Source organism: Megalobrama amblycephala, linkage group LG5 (assembly GCF_018812025.1).
Source record: "Megalobrama amblycephala isolate DHTTF-2021 linkage group LG5, ASM1881202v1, whole genome shotgun sequence".
In the NCBI taxonomy this organism is placed as follows: Eukaryota; Metazoa; Chordata; class Actinopteri; order Cypriniformes; family Xenocyprididae; genus Megalobrama; species Megalobrama amblycephala.
The window spans coordinates 23,889,938-23,908,964 of NC_063048.1; the positions used below are offsets into that span (position 1 = coordinate 23,889,938).

The 19,027-nt window shown below is 36.3% G+C and overlaps 3 protein-coding genes across 9 annotated transcripts in view; 1 reads left to right on the forward strand and 2 right to left on the reverse strand.

Moving 5' to 3' along the window:
• Nucleotides 1-1,731: 1,731 nt before the first annotated feature.
• fam149b1 (family with sequence similarity 149 member B1) lies at nt 1,732-14,763 on the reverse strand. Of its 2 annotated transcripts, XM_048191343.1 has the most exons (16): nt 14,314-14,763; nt 13,733-13,852; nt 13,414-13,561; nt 13,109-13,251; nt 11,139-11,255; nt 10,895-11,053; nt 10,606-10,784; nt 9,724-9,866; nt 8,052-8,120; nt 7,513-7,628; nt 6,554-6,778; nt 6,338-6,461; nt 5,736-5,861; nt 5,563-5,644; nt 5,334-5,471; nt 1,732-4,030 (listed from the first exon to the last, which is right to left on the reverse strand). In XM_048191343.1, the coding sequence occupies exons 1-16, from the start codon at nt 14,358-14,360 to the stop codon at nt 3,975-3,977; spliced, it is 1,992 nt and encodes a 663-aa protein (XP_048047300.1). In that variant the 5' UTR covers nt 14,361-14,763; the 3' UTR covers nt 1,732-3,974. The 2 variants fall into 2 exon arrangements, with proteins under 2 accessions (XP_048047300.1, XP_048047301.1); XM_048191344.1 differs by lacking the exon at nt 8,052-8,120.
• A 780-nt stretch (nt 14,764-15,543) lies between these two features.
• On the reverse strand, nt 15,544-16,027 carry mrpl57 (mitochondrial ribosomal protein L57). Its single transcript, XM_048191355.1, has one exon. It carries the CDS (start codon nt 15,993-15,995, stop codon nt 15,684-15,686), a length of 312 nt encoding a protein of 103 aa, XP_048047312.1. The 5' UTR covers nt 15,996-16,027; the 3' UTR covers nt 15,544-15,683.
• Nucleotides 16,028-17,482: 1,455 nt separating this feature from the next.
• Nucleotides 17,483-19,027, forward strand: part of ttc7b (tetratricopeptide repeat domain 7B) — a 42,687-nt gene continuing 41,142 nt past the window's right edge. For 2 of the 6 annotated variants that reach the window (XM_048191349.1, XM_048191350.1), the window contains exon 1: nt 17,483-17,689. In XM_048191349.1, the coding sequence (XP_048047306.1) occupies nt 17,569-17,689 (121 nt within the window). In that variant the 5' untranslated portion in view covers nt 17,483-17,568. The remainder of the gene's footprint in view (nt 17,690-19,027) is intronic. The other 4 variants (XM_048191353.1, XM_048191352.1, XM_048191351.1 and 1 more) reach the window with 3 other exon arrangements.

The window sequence follows — 19,027 nt, forward strand, 5'->3', positions numbered from 1 at the left end:
AAAACTTAAAGGGCTAGTTTACCCAAAATATATAAGAGTGAGTACACTTTGGGGTGAACTATCCTGTTATGTGGACTGAAACAAGTCTTATTATTAATTAATAAAATGTGTGTATACAAATCTACCAGAAACCTTCAGAAAGAGCCTGCGTTAATATTAGTGACAATTCATTAAAGGGGGCCTATAATGCCCCTTTTACAAGATGTAATATAAGTCCCCAGAATCTGAAACTTCACCTCAAAATACCCCACAGATCATTTATTATAGCTTGTCAAATTTGCCCTTATTTGGGTATGAGCAAAAACATGCTGTTTTTGTGTCCCTTTAAATGCAAATGAGCTGCTGCTCCTGGCCCCCTTTCCAGAAGAGGGCGGAGCTTTAAGGCTGTGTGTCCACCAAAGTGTTTTTAGCCAGCTGAAAACGCTAGGCGCTCTGCTGAAAATGCCTGTCAGCGCTTGAGAGCGCTTTGGCCCAGAGCGGCATTTTTTTTCCAGTTGAGACGCTTGTCGTGGTTGGTCAGTGCTGTATTTGTCCCGCCCCTCCTCCACTCTGATTGGACAGCTGGCTAAAAAGTGACAGTGATGAGCGCGACCAGTAAAAAACGCTGAGCGGCCCGCGCTTCAGCGTGAAATATATGCTCAGTGCCTCATTACGCTCCTGGCATTTAAAAAAACGCAGTGCTCCCATTGAAAACAATTGGAAAAGTATGCTAGACACTGGAAAAAATGCCTTGGTGAACACACGGCTTAACAGCTTATGCTTCGGTTGCTCAACAACAACAAAGATGGAGAATTTCACGCAGCTAAAATGACGATGGTGTTCAGCTTTACATTGTTCAAACCGGAGTCGGACACTGATGGAGAGACTCAGGAAGAAGTTGCAATTTACGGTTAGTGGATAAATTTATGTAGTTGCTGTGGAGTTGATTCAACTCATCGACTAGCATATGTCGTCATGTTTTTGTGCAAATCCAGCATTGAATTGATCCTCATTTGTGAAGTAGTCCAGCATAAAATGACGGCATGGCAACAACACTCTACTACAAGAAGTCTTCCTCTTCTCTAAAGCAGCCCAACATTGCTTCACCCCCTTTGTTATGTAAAATTTATGGTTAGTGATGTCACTAACCCAGGAAGAAGCTTGTTGTAGTCCTTAAATAGAGAATTCTTTAAAAGAAAATATATCCCAAAGTAACTAAAGTTAAAAGTGAAATCATAATCAACCATCTCTATAACATTTTACCTCCATCAACTAGACATTATCAAGCTATAAAGGAAAAAAGATAAATAATTTCCCTAATAAAAGTTGAGGTTTAATGTCTTTATGTCATTTTGACAGCATATTAAATGTCATCAGTCATTTTGAACTTTAATAATTCTTCCTTGACTTTTCTGTCCTTGCTGTGAATGAGACTAACTATAATGGGGAGACAACAAAATTTACTGTTAATTAATCTAATTCAGCAAAAATATAAAATCAAACATTAATACAATTAATAAGGGAATAAGGGAATTTTTTAATTGTATTTAAATTTTTTTAATGAAGGCAATGGTTTTATTGTTCACTTGTTTATGATGATGATAAGTTTAAGGTCTAAAACAAACATACAAAAGCACTGCAAGAGAAAACATTGAATTGAAATTTGGACTCAAAACCGTATAGTTACTAAGATAGAGCCACATGAATGTACAGTACTGTTACAGTGTCAAAGAAAAAAAGAAAAACACCATATTATTCAAAGAATTACCTTTATTTTTTCATTTGCCATTCTCATTTATGTTACAGAGGTAAACATTTAGGGGGAATCTTAGATATAGCAGTGCTACACCTGCCAAGAGCTGTCACCTCCACACGCACACACACACACATACACACACACACTCATCCAGCACTGTCATCTCCACCAAATTCAAAGCAGATAAGCCATTATTTCCACATAGAAAATACGTCCACTTGCACAAGATCTGCATCTGTATTTAAAAGACCAGCATGGTCTGTTGATTCAGGTGACATGGCCCTTGAAATCTGCCCACTCAAATCAGCAGCAATGAAACTCGGACAGCAGAATGTCTACTGGAACTCTAGAAATCTCTGTTGAATAACAAAGAAACTCTAGAAGTCAAATATGGCTACAACTTCTGCAACTCTAGATTGTCCTTGCCGAGCTGAGTGAAGAATAGTTGGATTTGTCTTAGAGGCGGAGGCGTTAGGCTGGGGTATGAAGAGATGTCTTCTTGTGACATCCCTTCATTATGGCTGTAGAGGAATCCATCTTTCTGATCATTAAACATTATAATGGCCTGTACACTCATAATACATGCTTTGAGCTTGGTTACTCTCCAGATAGGAAAAAAGTCAATTAAAAGCAATACTCACTCACTGAGATCAACACGTTAATCAAATCGGAGAAATGCAAATGTTCAGTCGGTACGATTTCAATAAATGCTGTTACAGTGAAGCTGCCACATAAACATTACAAACCTGTAAGAGCCACATTCAATATCTGCCAGTAAAATGGTACGTCAAAATGTGCTTTACCAGTCAGTGTTAAATATTTAAGGATTTCCTGGCACCAAAGGAACCAAATGGCCATTTAAAAAACTGAATTAAAGACTTTCCCTATAATATTCCTGTGAAATCCTATAATAATCCTGTGAAATGCAGACAATTTTTTTTTTTTTTTTTTCTGATTTTTACAGTACGCTTGTTTGAACAAACCCTGAAACCTCTGCAGTCTTTGTGTGTGTAAAAAAAATAATACACACTACCCTGTCCATCACTTTCCAAGCTCTGAATGGCTCACAGGACTGAAGGTGCGGTCACATTTACCGTTTCTCCGTGCATTTTTTTTGCGGGCAAATTCCATTCATTGCAATAGAAATCCGTGCAATTGGGAGTTTCGCGTATGGGCGGAAAATTTCCCCATGCAAGATTTAGCTCATGTTCAAGTTCACCATGCAGACCAGCAGAAAACTGCGTTTTTGAAAGCAAGTGACTTGCAAGTGTGAGCTGTGCTTCATACATCGCTACAGGATTTACAAATGGAAAATTGATCTTTTTTTGCCCGCAAAATTTCACCTAAATTCCGCGAATATGAACCCACCTTAAGGCTCATTTTCTCAATAACAAAATGTTTTAATAAGAAACTTGAAACTTTTAATCCTCTTTTCACCCGTCATTATGTAGGCTGTACAATTGTACTGTCCCGCACTCGTATTGCAGATATACTTCCAGAATTTCAGTGTATCTCTGAAAAACAGGGTCATGGAGGTTCTACACTGAAGCTCTGCTGGGAATAAGACCTTGGAGTCAGTCTGAATGCTATTGAACATTCCATGATCATGGAATCATGATAAAAAAGGCTTATAACCTTGGAATCTTCATAAGAATTCTTACACACCTATTGTCCATGATTGTGGATAAAGTTGTTGGGATTGCATCACGATGAACATCCGTCTAGGATATAGACAGTATAATCTTCCATAGCAGGTTCCACAATCTAATAGTTTTAAACAATCCGGTGCGGGCAACATTCAAGCAATTTAAACACCCTGATTGTATGAACCTGCATAGAAACTCCATGTAGGCCTCATAGAGACGTCTTTAGGGAAAACCAAAAGTTGTTACTCCATACAGTACAGCATGTACAGTACATCTACAGATGTAATGGATAGACAGTTTCCTGTATTTGGCAGCCATATGAAGCTGAATAGTCCAATATACAAAAATAGGATTTTAGAAAATTTCAAACAACAACATGAATAACAATACTATTAATAATAACAACAGCGGCCATAAATAAAGTCCACGCCAAAACGGCATGTCATACAAAAGTCCAGCAGACGTATAAAGCGTCTGTCAGTACTGAAGAAAAGTTGCGTCAGTGCTGAGGTGAGTTTGGTTCAAGAAGGTGAGGGAGATTGTGTGTGTGTGTGTGTGTGTGTGTGTGTGTGTGTGTGTACATGTATTTTGTGTTAAAGCCCTGGTCTGCTACTGCGTGCCGTCGTACCGCCTTTGTTGTGGGAACGTGCTGGAACAGACACAGTGATAGAGAGAGACAAAGTGTGAACACTACGTTTAAATTCTTAGTGGTTGCTTTCTTACCAAAATGACTTGCATTTTATGCTAAAAATTAATAGCATAAAATCAGTATAAAGATCATCCAATCATATCGGTATCTATTATATATCCAAGATGAGTTAGTAAATACAAACTCAGGATATTTGTATGAGGTTTAAGTTACATCTAAAGAAAAAGTTTAGACTTTTAGCACTCAGGCGCTTGAATTTGAACATGGTACTTGATTAATCACTGATATTAAATAATAAATTGATAATAAATCAGAATATTAAATTACTTCCTTTCCACATTTCACTCTTTCATCATTATTCTTAAAGTAAAAAATGATGTAATATTCATAAATATAAAGTACTAAGAAAGTGCAAATTTGAGGAGTCCAAGCATCTACATATTGTTACTGTTCTTGCATTATATCCTATTATATTTTCCTTTTCCACATTTTTATGCAATTAATACAGCTCATTTCAGCCTTTGGTGTGCTAATTTTGTTTATAAACATTCAGAATTAAAAATCTAACTGACAGCAAAGACAATTAATATTAGCATGCTGAATTATGATTAACCTGCTGTTCAAAAGTTTGAGGTCAGTATGAGGTCTTTTTTTTATGTTCCACGCTTTCCACAAAATATTAGGTAATTTTTCAAAATTGATAATTAGAAGCATTTCTTGAGCACCAAATCACCAAAAAATTGATGATAATTAGAAATGTTTCTTGAGCACCAAATCAGATATTACAATGATTTCTGAAGGATCATGTGACACTGAAGACTGGAGTAATGAGTGCTGAAAATTCAGCTTTGACATCACAGGAACAAATTATATTTTAAAATATATTAAAATAGAAAATAGATATTTTAAATTGTAATGATATTTCACCATATTACTGTATTTACTGTATTTTTGATCAAATAAATGCAGCCTTGATGAGCATAAGAGACTTCTTTCAAAAACATGAAACGTCTTAAAGACCCCAAACTTTTGAACTGTAGTGTACTTGTATATTAAACTGATTGATCTTTTCTTTCTTATATCTTTTTAACTATTTATTGCCTCATTTACTGTACACTGCAAACAAATTTCATTTACAAAGAACAAAAACCTACAACCTAAGTTTATCAGAAACTTTTGCTGCCTTAGAAGTACTGGTGTTTCCTTCAGGAAATGCAAATCTAGTTTATTCTGACAAAAATACTATTATGGTTTTACTTTATGTTAATTATTTTAATGCAAAAAAGCTCATTAAAACACTTACCCGGGGGCTGAGCTTTTGCATCTGACTCCTCCTCATGCTCAATGGGGAAGTGGCCAAGGGGATGATGGGAAAATGAGTCTATGAAGGAGGAACTGCTGATGCCCAAACTGATTCCAGTCACACCAATTCCCAGAGAATCTGCACTCGCACACCCAAACACAGTCAATGGGACAGTTTATAGAACTACAGTGTTCATCTACCATTCTGATGCGTGTTCGTGTGCACTCACCTACGCCAACAGACGCTCTGCCAGGTCGTCCCTGCCCGGCGTTGTCTATTCCAGTAAATGAACGGCGGTAAGGAGTGTCTGACTGCAAAACAAGGTTTGCCATGATCAATACACCCATAAAGACAAAAACATGATGAAGTGTTTATGTATACAAATTTGTGGGAGAGATTCACCCTAAAGGTGTGTGTGGTGTTGGGTCTGGAAAACACATCCAGCAAGTGCATTTTGTCCCGGGGCTGCAGACTGACACCCTCGTCAGTCACTGCACTATGTGCACGACTGGAGGAGCCTCTCTGCTTCTGCAAACACAAATGAAATATGTATATGTATATACATTACTAATGTTTGGGGTCAGTAAAGTCACAGAAAAGTGACAGTACAAGCATCCATAATGTTACGCAAGATTTATTTTTCAAAGAAATGCTGTTGTTTTGCACTTTCTCTTCATCAAACAATCCTGAAAAAAGTATCACAGTTTCCACAAAAATTCAATTCAATTAAATACAAATATTAAGCAGCAATTGTTTTCAATATTGATGATATTAAGAAATACTTCTTGAGCAGCAAATCAGCACATTAGAATGATTTCTGAAGGATCATGTGACTCTGAAGACTGGTGTAATGATGCTGAAAATTCAGCTTTGCCATCACAGGAATAAATTTAGCATTTAGCAATAAATAGCATTTTTCTCTTCACAAAGAAAAACAAACCAAAAAATATTGATGACTCATCTTGTAAAACAACTAAACAACTGTTACTAATGTCTGGTTGTACCTGCATAAGCCGTGAGTGCTGCCCGGGGTAGGTGTGGTCTGTGTCTCCTGTGCCGATGGGAGGGAGAAGTGTGTTTCTGCTGAGAGGCATTGGAGGAGAGGCCAAACGATCGCTGGCGGTCGTCCTTAAACATGCACACAGTCGCAATATTGTAAGAAAATGTTTTTTTTTTTTTTTTTTTTCAGGAAATTGAGTAAAAATCGAAGGTGCTCTTACAATCTTGTGCCTCTAACCACCTCTTCCATGGAGCCAGTTGTGATGGGCTGCGTTACACTGGACGTCAATGGCATCAGAGTGCGAGGAGGTGGGTTCCGTCGCCGTGCCGACTGAGGGGGGCGAGTCAAGGAGGAAGTGCTTTGTTCCAGCGCACGACGAGGCCGAGGTTTACTGGTGGGAATGACACTAGACCCGGGACGATGAGAAACTTTCTCCTCAGATTCCCTACAGTCACAAAGATGGAAAGAGGATTAATCAAAGAAAGTATGATTCACTTAGAGAAACCATAGAGATATAGAAGTGTTTCTTGCACCGCTATTCTATGGAAGCACATAAAAAAAAGTTTTCAGTCTGAGTAAAAAGTCTAAGTACTGCAAAACAATACAAAGACAATGAATAGGCAGTACATATTTCAATTGTGTCACTGGTTGCAAAAACATACAATGCAACCACTGTAGTCTGATAGACAAGCAAATATGAGCTGGTTCTTATAATGAATTGGTCAAAAAAATGCTATATATATATATATATATATATATATATATATATTTTTTTTTAATATAAAAATATGTTAAAATAGAAAACAGTTATTTTACTTTTAAACAGTATTTATTTAAAAAAAAAAAAACAAACAAACAAACATGTTTTAAGAAAACTTTTGAAAACACTTTCTTTTTTATTTTTTTTAGCTTTTATAGGTCAATCAATTTAGTGTTTTTGATTATTAAAAATGTTTTCTTTATTTACTGTTTTATTAGTCAACCTTTTGAAACTCTGGTATATTGTTTGTCTAGCTTTTTTACCATAGGTGGCACTAGAGGCAAAATACTATTAAATTGCTGACCTCTAGTTTGGGCCACTTATTGTGGATTAATAGAATTAAACACTGAACTACAGCACTAAATATGCAGAGTAAAGGTTGTATTAGATTGTGTTTATTTCCTCTGTGGTGTTCATACTGAGTTATTCGGTCCAGAGTTCCCAGGTTCCTCTGCTGCAGTGGAATGCCATGTATCATGATGAGGTCATTGAGATTGTGATGAGCAACCGCCGCCCCTACAGGCACTCGACTGGTCTGTGGGGACAGAGACAGAGAGAGGAAGAGGAAAGAAAAAAAATAATTAAGCTAATTCAGGTTTTAATTTTATTACACAAGTGTATATCTCAGTGATTTAAAAAAAAAAAAAAAAAAAAAAAAAACAGCATCTGACATCCATCATCTGTACAGCATGCGATGACACAGAAAAGAACATACAGAACAGAAACAAAACTGACAACGGGAACATTATAAACACCTTCACAAGATTAAAAAATGAACGCAAGCTTAAAATAAACTCAGACGTTTTAAAAGGATGTTAAAAAAAGTGGCCAGTGATTTATGAGTTAAAAATCAAAGATGAGTGTTAAACTTTAGAAGAAAAAGGGGAACTGGTACACAGACAGAAACACTCGCTCGCCCTCTCTGTTTAAGTGTCGTTATCAGGATAGAGTTACATACAGTCGATGACTTTCTCTGCTTTTTGGATTTCCGTCTTGACTTGTGCTTTGAACCCCATGACTTTGAGCTCTTTGGAAAGAAAATGGAGGGAAAGGATAGAAATAGAAAGGTAAAGAAAGAGAAAGGAAGAAAACAGATGATAGATGGATGATTGGACAGAAAGGCAGAAACAGAGACAATGAGGAAAACACAGAAAAAGGAGGTAAAAAGTTAATGAATTGAAAGCCTGAGGAAAAAAAGCTGAAAAACAAATGCTGACAGCAGTGAAAAACAGCATTTGTGTGTATTTTTTTTGGGGTATGTGAATGTGTAAAGACAGAGAGGACACAAAGCAGTGAAGATCTAGGCTTATATCTACAAAATTCCCATAGATTTGGAGGAATTTATTTCCAGTTATTCAAAATTTCCAGGTAATTTCCAGGATTTTTAATAATTATTTTATGGAGATAATGCGTTTTCTAGCGAAATAAAAAAAAATTAAAGCAAAACATAAATTCTCTTTTATAACTTGATTTATAGGGTTAGTTCACCCAAAAATGAAAATTCTGTCATTTATTACTCACCCTCATGTCGTTCCACACCCGTAAGACCTTCGTTCATCTTCGGAATACAAATTAAGATATTTTTGAGAAAATCTGATGGCTCAGTGAGGCCTGCATCACCAGCAATAACACTCCCTTTTTTTGCTCATAAAGCTACTAAAAACATATTTAAAACCGTTCATGTGACTACAGTGGTTCAATCTTAATATTATAAAGTGACGAGAATACTTTTTGTGCACCAAAAATAACAAAATAGCGACTTTATTCCACAATATCTAGTGATGAAGAACTGTTGTATGAGAGGAAATGTGAAACTCAGCTCAAAGGCCTGCAGGAAGAGTGTCAAGAGTGGGCTTCACGATTCCCTCATCTACGGTACGCAGTGCTTCATGAAGCTTCGAAGTTTTATGAATCATGTGTGTCGAATCAGTGGTTCAGAGCGCCAAAATCCCATGATTTCAGTAAACGAGGCTATGTTACATCATAAGTGTTTTGAAACTTCAATAGTTCACGTGACTCTGGTAGTTTGATACACGCTTCGAACCACCGATTCGAAATAAATGAAGGTCAAAACGAAGGTCTTACGGGTTTGGAACGACATGAGGGTGAGTAATTAATGACAGAATTTTCATTTTTGGGTGAACTAACCCTATAAAATAGTCATGTGGCATGACAAATAAATTTCTAAAATGTACAAAAATGTCATGTTAATTACCACAATTAATATTTAGATCATAAAAATGCATGCATAATTAGATTTTAAAAAATAGCTAAATGGTGTTTAAAATAGTTTTGGACACAGTACTGCAACTACCCATCAGTTTTTCCATTTCAATTACCTATTTACTATGGAAATTTCATGATTTTTAAAAAAAAAAAAGATTTTGAATGACTTTTTCAAACCTGGAAATTACAGTTTTCTATGACCGTGGGAATCCTGTTTTTTAAATATATTTGGACAATATCATTAAGCAGATGGCAAGGGATGGAAGGGTTACAGATATCTGAAATCAGTGAGACAGGATTTCAGATGAAATCATTGTTGCATCCATCTGCCACAAAAGAAATATGAGCAACCAAAAAGAACTTCATCCAAATCTGTTCTACAATCTCTGAAGCCGTTGACCAACCTGGGCCTGCAAGCTGGCTGTGAGCTGCTGTGTTCTGCTCTGTGACAGTGGAGGAAGCACTGGTGAGACATTGGACAGCAGCAAAAAAGGATTCTGGGTATCGGGGCACGCAGGGCTGAGGGCCACGGCATTCTTCTCATCATCTGATGGACAGAGAAGTTCAAAGAGAAATTATTCTTCATCAATGACTCAATGGAATACTTGATTGCTCTCAAATAGTAGTGAATAATGACCGCTACACTGTATATTTCAGTCTCCTCTCACAAAATAAAAACTTCATTTATTTGGTGAGCTGTGTAGTATGAAATATACAGTCAAACCAAAATTTATTCAGACACCTTGAACATTTTATTCATTATTACAGTTTATTCACTATAGTTTAAAAAAAATGGTAATAAAATATGACAAGATCTCAGAGTTAAACTGTGTCAGAAAACATTAATCTTAATTATGTCAGATAACACTTAAGCAAAACATGGTCAGGTCAAAGTGTCTGAATAATCTTTGGTTCCAAATTTGTATCAATTTTACTGGTAGTCCACTGTATGAAGAATTTTTGGGTATAATATGTCATAGTTTACTCTATTTTGCTATCCTCACTTATATAAATGAACTATATTGTCCTGCACCCACTAGTAAAAATATATAAAAAAAATATAAAAAAAATGTCTGAAGAATTTTTGGTTTGACAGTAAATATACACACACATATACACATATATATATATATATATATATATATATATATATATATATATATATAAAAAAAATATCTTGTGAATGTTTTGAAACCACCTTTTGATCAATAAAAAGCAGTGAAGTGTGCAAAAAAAAAAAAAAAAAAAAAAAAACCACTTAGACAAGTATTTGAAATTCATCCTACCTGACACAGAACCCTCCCAATGCCTACGTACAAGCTCCTCCATCCAGCCAATGAGCTCACGCCACACATCATCAAACAGCAGATCAAGAACCGCCTCCCGACGACAGCGATAGGGCGAGACAGGGGGCAGGCAGCGCCTCCGCCGTCTGCTCACATACTCACGTTCCCATTCCTCGTCCCTAGATAAATACAAAAATGTATCTATAAAAATCTCAGACAAAATGTCAGATAAATCATGTTCAAATAACAAACTCCCATCTGTCACACACAAGCACGCACACACACTCACAGGTCCCTGCAGTCGAAAGCGAGATACTCTTCTATCAGCCCCTCGGCCTCAATCACCCTGGGCAACTCATCTCCATGGTTACAGCTGGGCGTGACACTAGGGTGGGTCACCTCCACAGAGGGCCGACACAAAACAGCCCTCCGACCCTGCACACACAACCTGCCACGCAAACACAGTGGCTTGAAAATGAGACTTTACAGAACACTTATAATTTCACACGTACACATCAATAAACTGAACTCACTCATTGCCGGTTATCTCTTTGCTCTGGCCGCCACTGGAGGGGATGGGCGTGAGAGCTGGTGTGGCGTACCACTGGAATCCTTCATCTGTAGGACACACCAGCTGCGCTCCGAGGATCCTGTCACACACAAAAGCCCCTATCAGGTTTAATAACCAAACATAGGGCTGCACAATTATGGTTAAACTGATAATCATGATTATTTTATCTCAATAATTAATCATTATTGTTCTTATTTGAGAAATTTCTTTTTACTTTCATCAGAATTATTGCACTTTCCCTTAAAGGGGCTATATGTAAGAATTTTTTATCTAGTAATCACTTTTTTATTGGCAATGTGTGAACAGCTTGTAATGAAACTTAAAAAAACAAGACTTTTCCCAACTTCCTTGGTTGTCTATGAAAGAATGCAGACTGATATTTATGTGAAAAACTCATTTTTGCTGAGAAAATAAAAAGGACGTGATGTTTACGCGAGCTCCTGAAAGCCGTTCTGTGACACATGAAAAAATGCTTATGCTCAAAATAATGCCAAAAGAACTATTCTGTACTGTCAATGTGTCATGCAAAGAAAAGGGATTAATTCAAACTATAGTCTCAAATACCCACTATATAGTCTCAAATATACTTTATAATCAAACTATCATAAAAGTGTCATTTTAATGATCTCATCTGTCGACATAATGTCAGTGAATTGCATAGCTTGTACAAACATCAACATCACTATGATCAGATGCTTTCTTAACTGCTGCTTTCTTACTGCTGTCATATTTGTTTCTCTTTTTTTGGTTGTTTTTTTTTATTGAGAGGAAAGAGTGTAGCACATATTTACATATTCATCTAAATGTTGCTCTCAGCAGTGCAGACAGGGTCTGGATGTTCGTTAACAGTATATCGATGCAAAGGTATTTCCAACTTCGTTTACTTCTAAACAAAGAACGAAAAAGAACTTCGCCATGAATCACGTTCAGTGCATTACGTGCGCACGAAGTTGTTGGCTGCAGTTCACTTAACGGCCACCGGTGTCGCTAATAACAAGTGTTTCTGAATTCTACATATAAGATACAATCATACATATCAAGAGAACATCAACTAATATGCAGGGTGTATTTTACCTCATCAAGTTTCCTAGTTAATTATATACATTAACACACTCTCTACATTATTTACTGGTAATAAAACTGAAGTTGTCTCGATCGGCTCTTCTTAACTATTGTGATGTATAAGCGAGTGAAACATGAGCTTATACATAAGCTTCTCGAACATGAAAAAAAAAATTTTTCTTTGGGAATGGATTGGATCATTGCATGGTTGTGGTTTGGTATTGCTGTGATCTTATGTGAGTGACAGATTTTCATGCCCTCATGCCGAAAAAGAAGAGATGTCGCTGAATTCACTTTAAAGATTACGAGGCCAATTACAAAAATAATGATCTCCAAGGATAAATCATTTATAATTAATATATAATAAAAACTGCAATATTCCATAAAAAAATACAAGTGATAGTCAATTTTGATTTCATGATGACTTTGAGAAGCTTCTCTCAAAAGCAAAAAACTGTTATTTTCAATTATTTTCAATTATGTTAATACTTTTTTCTATTAAAACGCCAAAAAAGACTTAGCAAAAGCAAAGACTGTAACAAAGAGGTTGCATAAGTAGATTTATTCAGCAACCACAAACACGAACAATATAGTCGAAATTCATGTTGGATTTATTACAGTTCATCACAGAGGTTTCCTCACAGATTTAGTCACAGCAAATAGCACCAGCTGTGTTGTGAACATGATCTGGTATTACTGTGGAGAACATTTTCAGGAAAAAAAAAACAGTGGATCACTATCGCAGATGTTTATTTGAGAGAAGCAGAAATCGCATTTAAAATATGATTAATCATCCAGCCCTAACCAGAGACTGCTAAGGCATTACTGATGTTCATAGATCTGAGCGTGTGCATGTATACGTGTGCGTACCGTAGATGAGGGAATCGTGAAGCCCACTCTTGACACTCTTCCTGCAGGCCTTTGAGCTGAGTTTCACATTTCCTCTCATACAACAGTTCTTCAATCTCTTCAAACATCTGCTGGACCTGCCTGGAAGCGGCTTTATCAAATTCCTACCAGAGAAGAGAAAAAGAAATGGGGAGAAGGAACAAAGACATGAACTTGAACCTGTCAGCACCCCATTTTAAAGATGCGGTGTAAAGCTAAAAACAAGAATGCATCTGGTGTAGAATTCAAGAATAATCACTAATCACAGTCATCATTCTACGACTCACATCGTAGCCCCACGAAAAGACAGAGCTGCGTTCTGTAGAGATGCCAGTTCCTGTGTAACTATGGATACCAGACCAAGACTGAGCTGTGTCATCTGTGGTGAGTGTCTGACATCCTGATCTGATGGATGATGCAGAGGACTCCTCAGACCTAGAAAGAGAGAAAGACAGTCATTATTTCATCAATTCAAATGTCAGATTGGAAAGAGTGAATATTACAGACAAGAAGAAACATTATCTGACAATTCACACGATATAAACATTGATGAAAGCCTATCCTTTTAATATATACCTGTACAGACACATTCAACCTGCCTCTCACCTGCTGTATGAGGACATGTCCTCCCGTAGATCATGCAGGAGTCTGGGAGGATGCACAGTATCATCATCTGCCTCCTCTGGAAGAGGATGCTGGTCCAGACCACTGCGGGACAAACCACGACTACCAAAACCAGCAGAGAGAGAGAGAGAGAGAGAGAGAGAGAGAGAGAGAGAAGGATTTACTAGACAATGACAGGCCAGCTTGATTATCAATCAATCAATGAATCAAATCAATCAATCTGTCTATTGATCTATCTGTCTGTCGATCAGATTATCTATCTGTCTGTCCATCCAAGGATCAATCCAAAGATCTGTCTATCCGTCCAACCATCTGACTATGTCTATCTATCTGTGTCTAATCTATATCTATCTATCTAAACGTCTTTCTATACATAAATCTAGGAAAAAATGAATGATTTTTAAAGTATTCCCTGAGTGTTTACACACTGTACTTAGTAACAATTAAACCAGATGTATTTAAACAACAGTTCACAGTAACCTTGTGAGCTGGCTATCGATGCGACTAAACCAAACCATGTCTAAGTAGGCAGCTAAGATCGTTTTTGTGTAATTTATACGCACATCTCTAGGTTGTGAGATACAGGCCGACGGCTGTATCGTGAAATCATCCTCCTGATGCTGTTACAGGCGCATCTCCTCCATCAAGCCTGTGATCCGACTCCGAGCCTCCTGTGTCCGGACCCGACCGCTGCACCGCCGCTCCTCTCTCATTCTTCACAAATAAACAGGAACCACACGGACTGGATCACAACTGAGCTGTGAGAAAATGTGCAGTTTCCAGCACTGAGCTGGGCCGAACCTGATCTATCAAACCTTGTGTGAATGAGAGAAAAGAGTCCGAGAACATGAAAATTTGGATTATTCCACCATATCGTCGACTTATATATTAGGAAGGGTTTATTGGAGAGAAAAGCAGTTGTATTCTTCATCCATCCATGATTATCTACTAAACAACAATAACAAGACTGTCATGGAGACCGAGGTGCTCGAGCTCACTGTTTTATGGGAAGTGTAGTTTTCAACGTGGTTTGCGTGTCACGACGTGTACACTGCTCTCTAGTGCATGGGAGTACTATATTATATTATATTATATTATATTATATTATATTATATTATATTATATTATAATATAATTATAAAATCCATTATATTATAGATTTTAAGCGATGTATGTGTGTGTGTGTGTGTATATATATATATATATATATATATATATATATATATATATATAGCATGTATAATTGTCTGCATTTTCTACCATGTATATGATATAATCACTATCACTTTTATAAAATGTTACATATCAATAATAATAAATTATTGATAACAAATAATAATTATATTCATTCTTCCACCAAGCAATGCAGTTCTTCAGAAATGTTTAGTAAATAATATTTTACAGTGGCTTCCAGTGCAGCTCAGCCAATCATAATCAAGGACCAGAACTATCCATTTCATAGTCATTTTAAGATATTACTCAGTTACAGTATCTCGACACCTGCCCAAGCTCTCTGTGGCATGCTCATGAGCCAGGCAGCATGTCTGATTTGTGAATGAATCATTTAAGATCTGATTCAAAAGAATAATCTAATTTCTTGATGGAGAAAGAGTGACCACTTTTTTCACCTTATTTATACCATTTTGTCTTTGCTTCTGTTACCTTTAACAAAACAAATTTGTTTGGAAGTCACTTAGATTGAATTGACCATGTTAACTATAATTTAATCACATTACAGTTAATTAGTTACACATTAGTTACAGTTGAATCAGAAAAAGGAGAGGGGCCAGATGTGATGATTGAAATCATTTATAGACATAACACATACAGATGTACAATGCAGAATGTATCATATCAAACACAGTGAGTTTTTATCATTTCATTTACATATTTCTCTCCAAACTCTGAGATCCACCAGTCTTTGACGTTCCGGTTAGCTGGGCCAGGTTTTGGTGATTTTCAGGTGGTTGAGATGGTCTGCAATGTATTTGTGTTCAGGAAACTTGGCTTGTCGTGCAGCTTTGATTTGCTGCCACATCCACTCCCGCCTCTGCGCCGCGTGGCCTCGCTCCTGTTCCAGCGTCATGAACGGCCGGCTGATCCAGTATTCATTCTCTGCTTCCTGTTCCAGACGTTTAATCATATTCCGCTTCATCTGCCAGGTGACTGCTCGTGGTCGACGGTACTTCCCGATCCACTGCTTTCCTGGGATCCCTTTTCGCAAAAGTGCCAGAGTCAAGAACATCCTGCAGCCAGTGACGGGTTACAAGTGTGAATCTGTGGAAAAATATCCCCAAGCAGTTCAGATCCGATGTCAGATCAGAAAATTATAAATTTACATGTAAATATGCTGATATGAGTGAAAAAAATTATTAATTATAACAGATCAAGCAAAAACTGTTTTTAAACTGTATTAAAATGACATACATGTAAACAATACAAGACTGTACTGTATATGTACATTCTCTGGGAATATTCAGACTTGAATCTTGAATTGATCAAATTCAAAATGAATCACTTTAAAATCCTAAACTGTTTTAATAAACTATAAAGTGCTGAAAGTATCTGATGTAAATGTACTCCTGAACTTTTAAGTCTAAACAGACCAATTTGACCTTGACTTAAAATGCCATTAAAATGAAATCAACAGCATTTTAAATGGAGCAACGTCAAATAATTATATGTTATTAGTCCATCTAAGATATGTAAACACTCACAATAACATATTTTAATGTTTCTTGCATCACATCATAGACTTGCATGCAGGTTGTAAGCGATTAAAACGCACTACTATATTCGTAAAACAACGACGAAAACGAAATGTGCTTATAAATCTAAATACTTAAGGATTACAACCAGTCCACTCCTTACAATAATAATAATTAAGACATTTATTTACTTACACGATCTTCTCTCCAAATCCGAGGCCAGCATGCCGCAGAAACACAACTGATGCAGAATATGAGTGGTGCGTTTGTGGCACCGCCACCTACAGCACTGGAGGCTGCAGTGCAACGCGCTCTGTTGGCAGATGAACTACAAAAACCTGGAAGGGCAACTTCATTTAGTCAGGATTAAGACAAGGATAGAGCTGCTCAGTTCAGTGTGTGTAGTGTGTACTAATACCCGACAGACACGGCTAATTACATGACTTGTTGCATAAATAATAATAAATATGAGAAATGAAATTTTGAGTTGCGTTTAAATGATTTTATTAAATGACTGCAGAGTGTAACTCAATCTGATTTATTTCCCCATTCAGTCCTGATCAGATCAATCTAGTATCATGTATGCTGCTTGCTACTTGGAAGTTGGACCTATTCTGGGTCAGTTAACCCAGTATAATGATAATGCCAGTTTGTTATTTGAAAAGGTTTAATAAAGGTTGTTTAAAATTGTAATGACTGTCTCTGACTTTACATTATCAAACTTATTACAATACAAAACATGGAAATTAAGTATTGATTTGAGTTTAATTTTGTTGTTGGCTTATTGGTAGAGTCTAGACCACTTAACATAGAGCACACGATTCTTGGACATCATTATTCAGAAATATACAACGCTTTATGATTGACCACCAGTCAAAATTCAATAATACAAAAATTAAATATAAATAAAATAAATTAAAATAAAGTCATACCTCAAACGTTTTCGACATGAGAACAAAACAAAAATAGTCACATGTTAGGCGTCTGTCCAATTAGAGTTCAGTGCCATGGCCCGGAAGAGTAATCCAGTTCATGTTTTTATGCTCCTGTCCAGGTCTTTGATGTTTCTGTGCTCCGGCTCCGGTCGTGTTTTGGTCAGGAGGTAGAAAGATGACAGCCAGAAAGTCCGGGTCGCGATTAGAGTCTGAAATAGAGCGCTGTCGATCAGAAACACAATGGGACAAGATACCAGAACTCGTGCGACAGCTGTCTGCGAAACTCATCTCAAACGGTGTGTGTGTTTTCTGTATATATTCTCACGGCTAACGCGTTAGCTCGGACAGTGTGTGTCTCAGGCCTGATAGCAGGACCCGTATCTGATTTATTCTCGTTCATTTAACTATACATTTAACGATTCATTGAATTTATATTTCATTTCAGGGGTATAAAATATGTTATGAATGCCCTTTTGGTAGTATTCCGCTCATATGTCCAGTACACTTCCTGATTCCTCATACAGTTGTGTCCATTCATCTTCATAATTTCTATAATTCTTATTTTATCAAGTCTATGATGTTATGAAGAGTCACTATTTGGCTTATTATCATGTGAAGGTGTAATATCAATTTATAGGAGTCTGTTGCTTTAACTGAAAACACAGATTCAGATATTTGTTAAAAAAATACAGTTAAATGTTGCATATACAAACGTAAACAAAATTCATGAACTCGTACACAGACAAAGACATGTACAAAGTAATAAATAATAAAGAGTAGGAATAGGATGGTTAAGAAATATCACCAGAGATCAGTTTAAAGTAAAGAGTTTTGAATGCTTTTTGTGTTGAGAGATTTTTATATTATAGTAATTTTTCTATATTAATCTTAATATAATTTATAATTTACATTATTTAATTTTTATATTAATCTTTCTATGATTAGATTTTTATAACTAATCATTTCTTTAAAAAAAAAAAAACTTTAAGAGGGGTAAACTTCAAGTTTACAAAGAAATAAATTTGCAAAAAAAAAAATTGTAATAGTTGTAAGTAATAAATCATAGTCATTTAAGTTCCATCTTTATTGTAAATATAGTACGCAAAAAAAAAAATTATGATTATTTTTATTTTCATTATGCTTAAGTATTGTCAAGACCAAAATAAGTGAGGGATTGTTTAAGGGAAGTTTTCACAAAAAGGACATTTTACCTCAATATAATATTAGATGTATTTGACTGGGTATAATTTATGAATTCGAGGAGCCTGTCCGAAAGGTTGTTTTAATGTCTATAATGAATCTACACTGATACAATTGTGGATTAAATTGCTCGTTGCCATCTCTACATTTTGACTCGTTCATTAAAAGGTACATATTTATAAGCATTATTCATTTATCTCATACAAACTAATGAAAGACTCAAGATGTGCATGTAAGGCAGCAGATTAAAACACACGTGACTGTTCTGAGAGCTGCGCGTGTGTTAAGACCTGTAAGAATGTGTTCAGGTGCAAGACTGGATTATATCTGGGCTTTATGTAATGCTATTTTCACAATCAGCACTTCACAGTCAGTGTTTGTGTTTTGACCTTACAGTCCAGATATAGTGTAGGTGACATCTCCACAGTTACTAT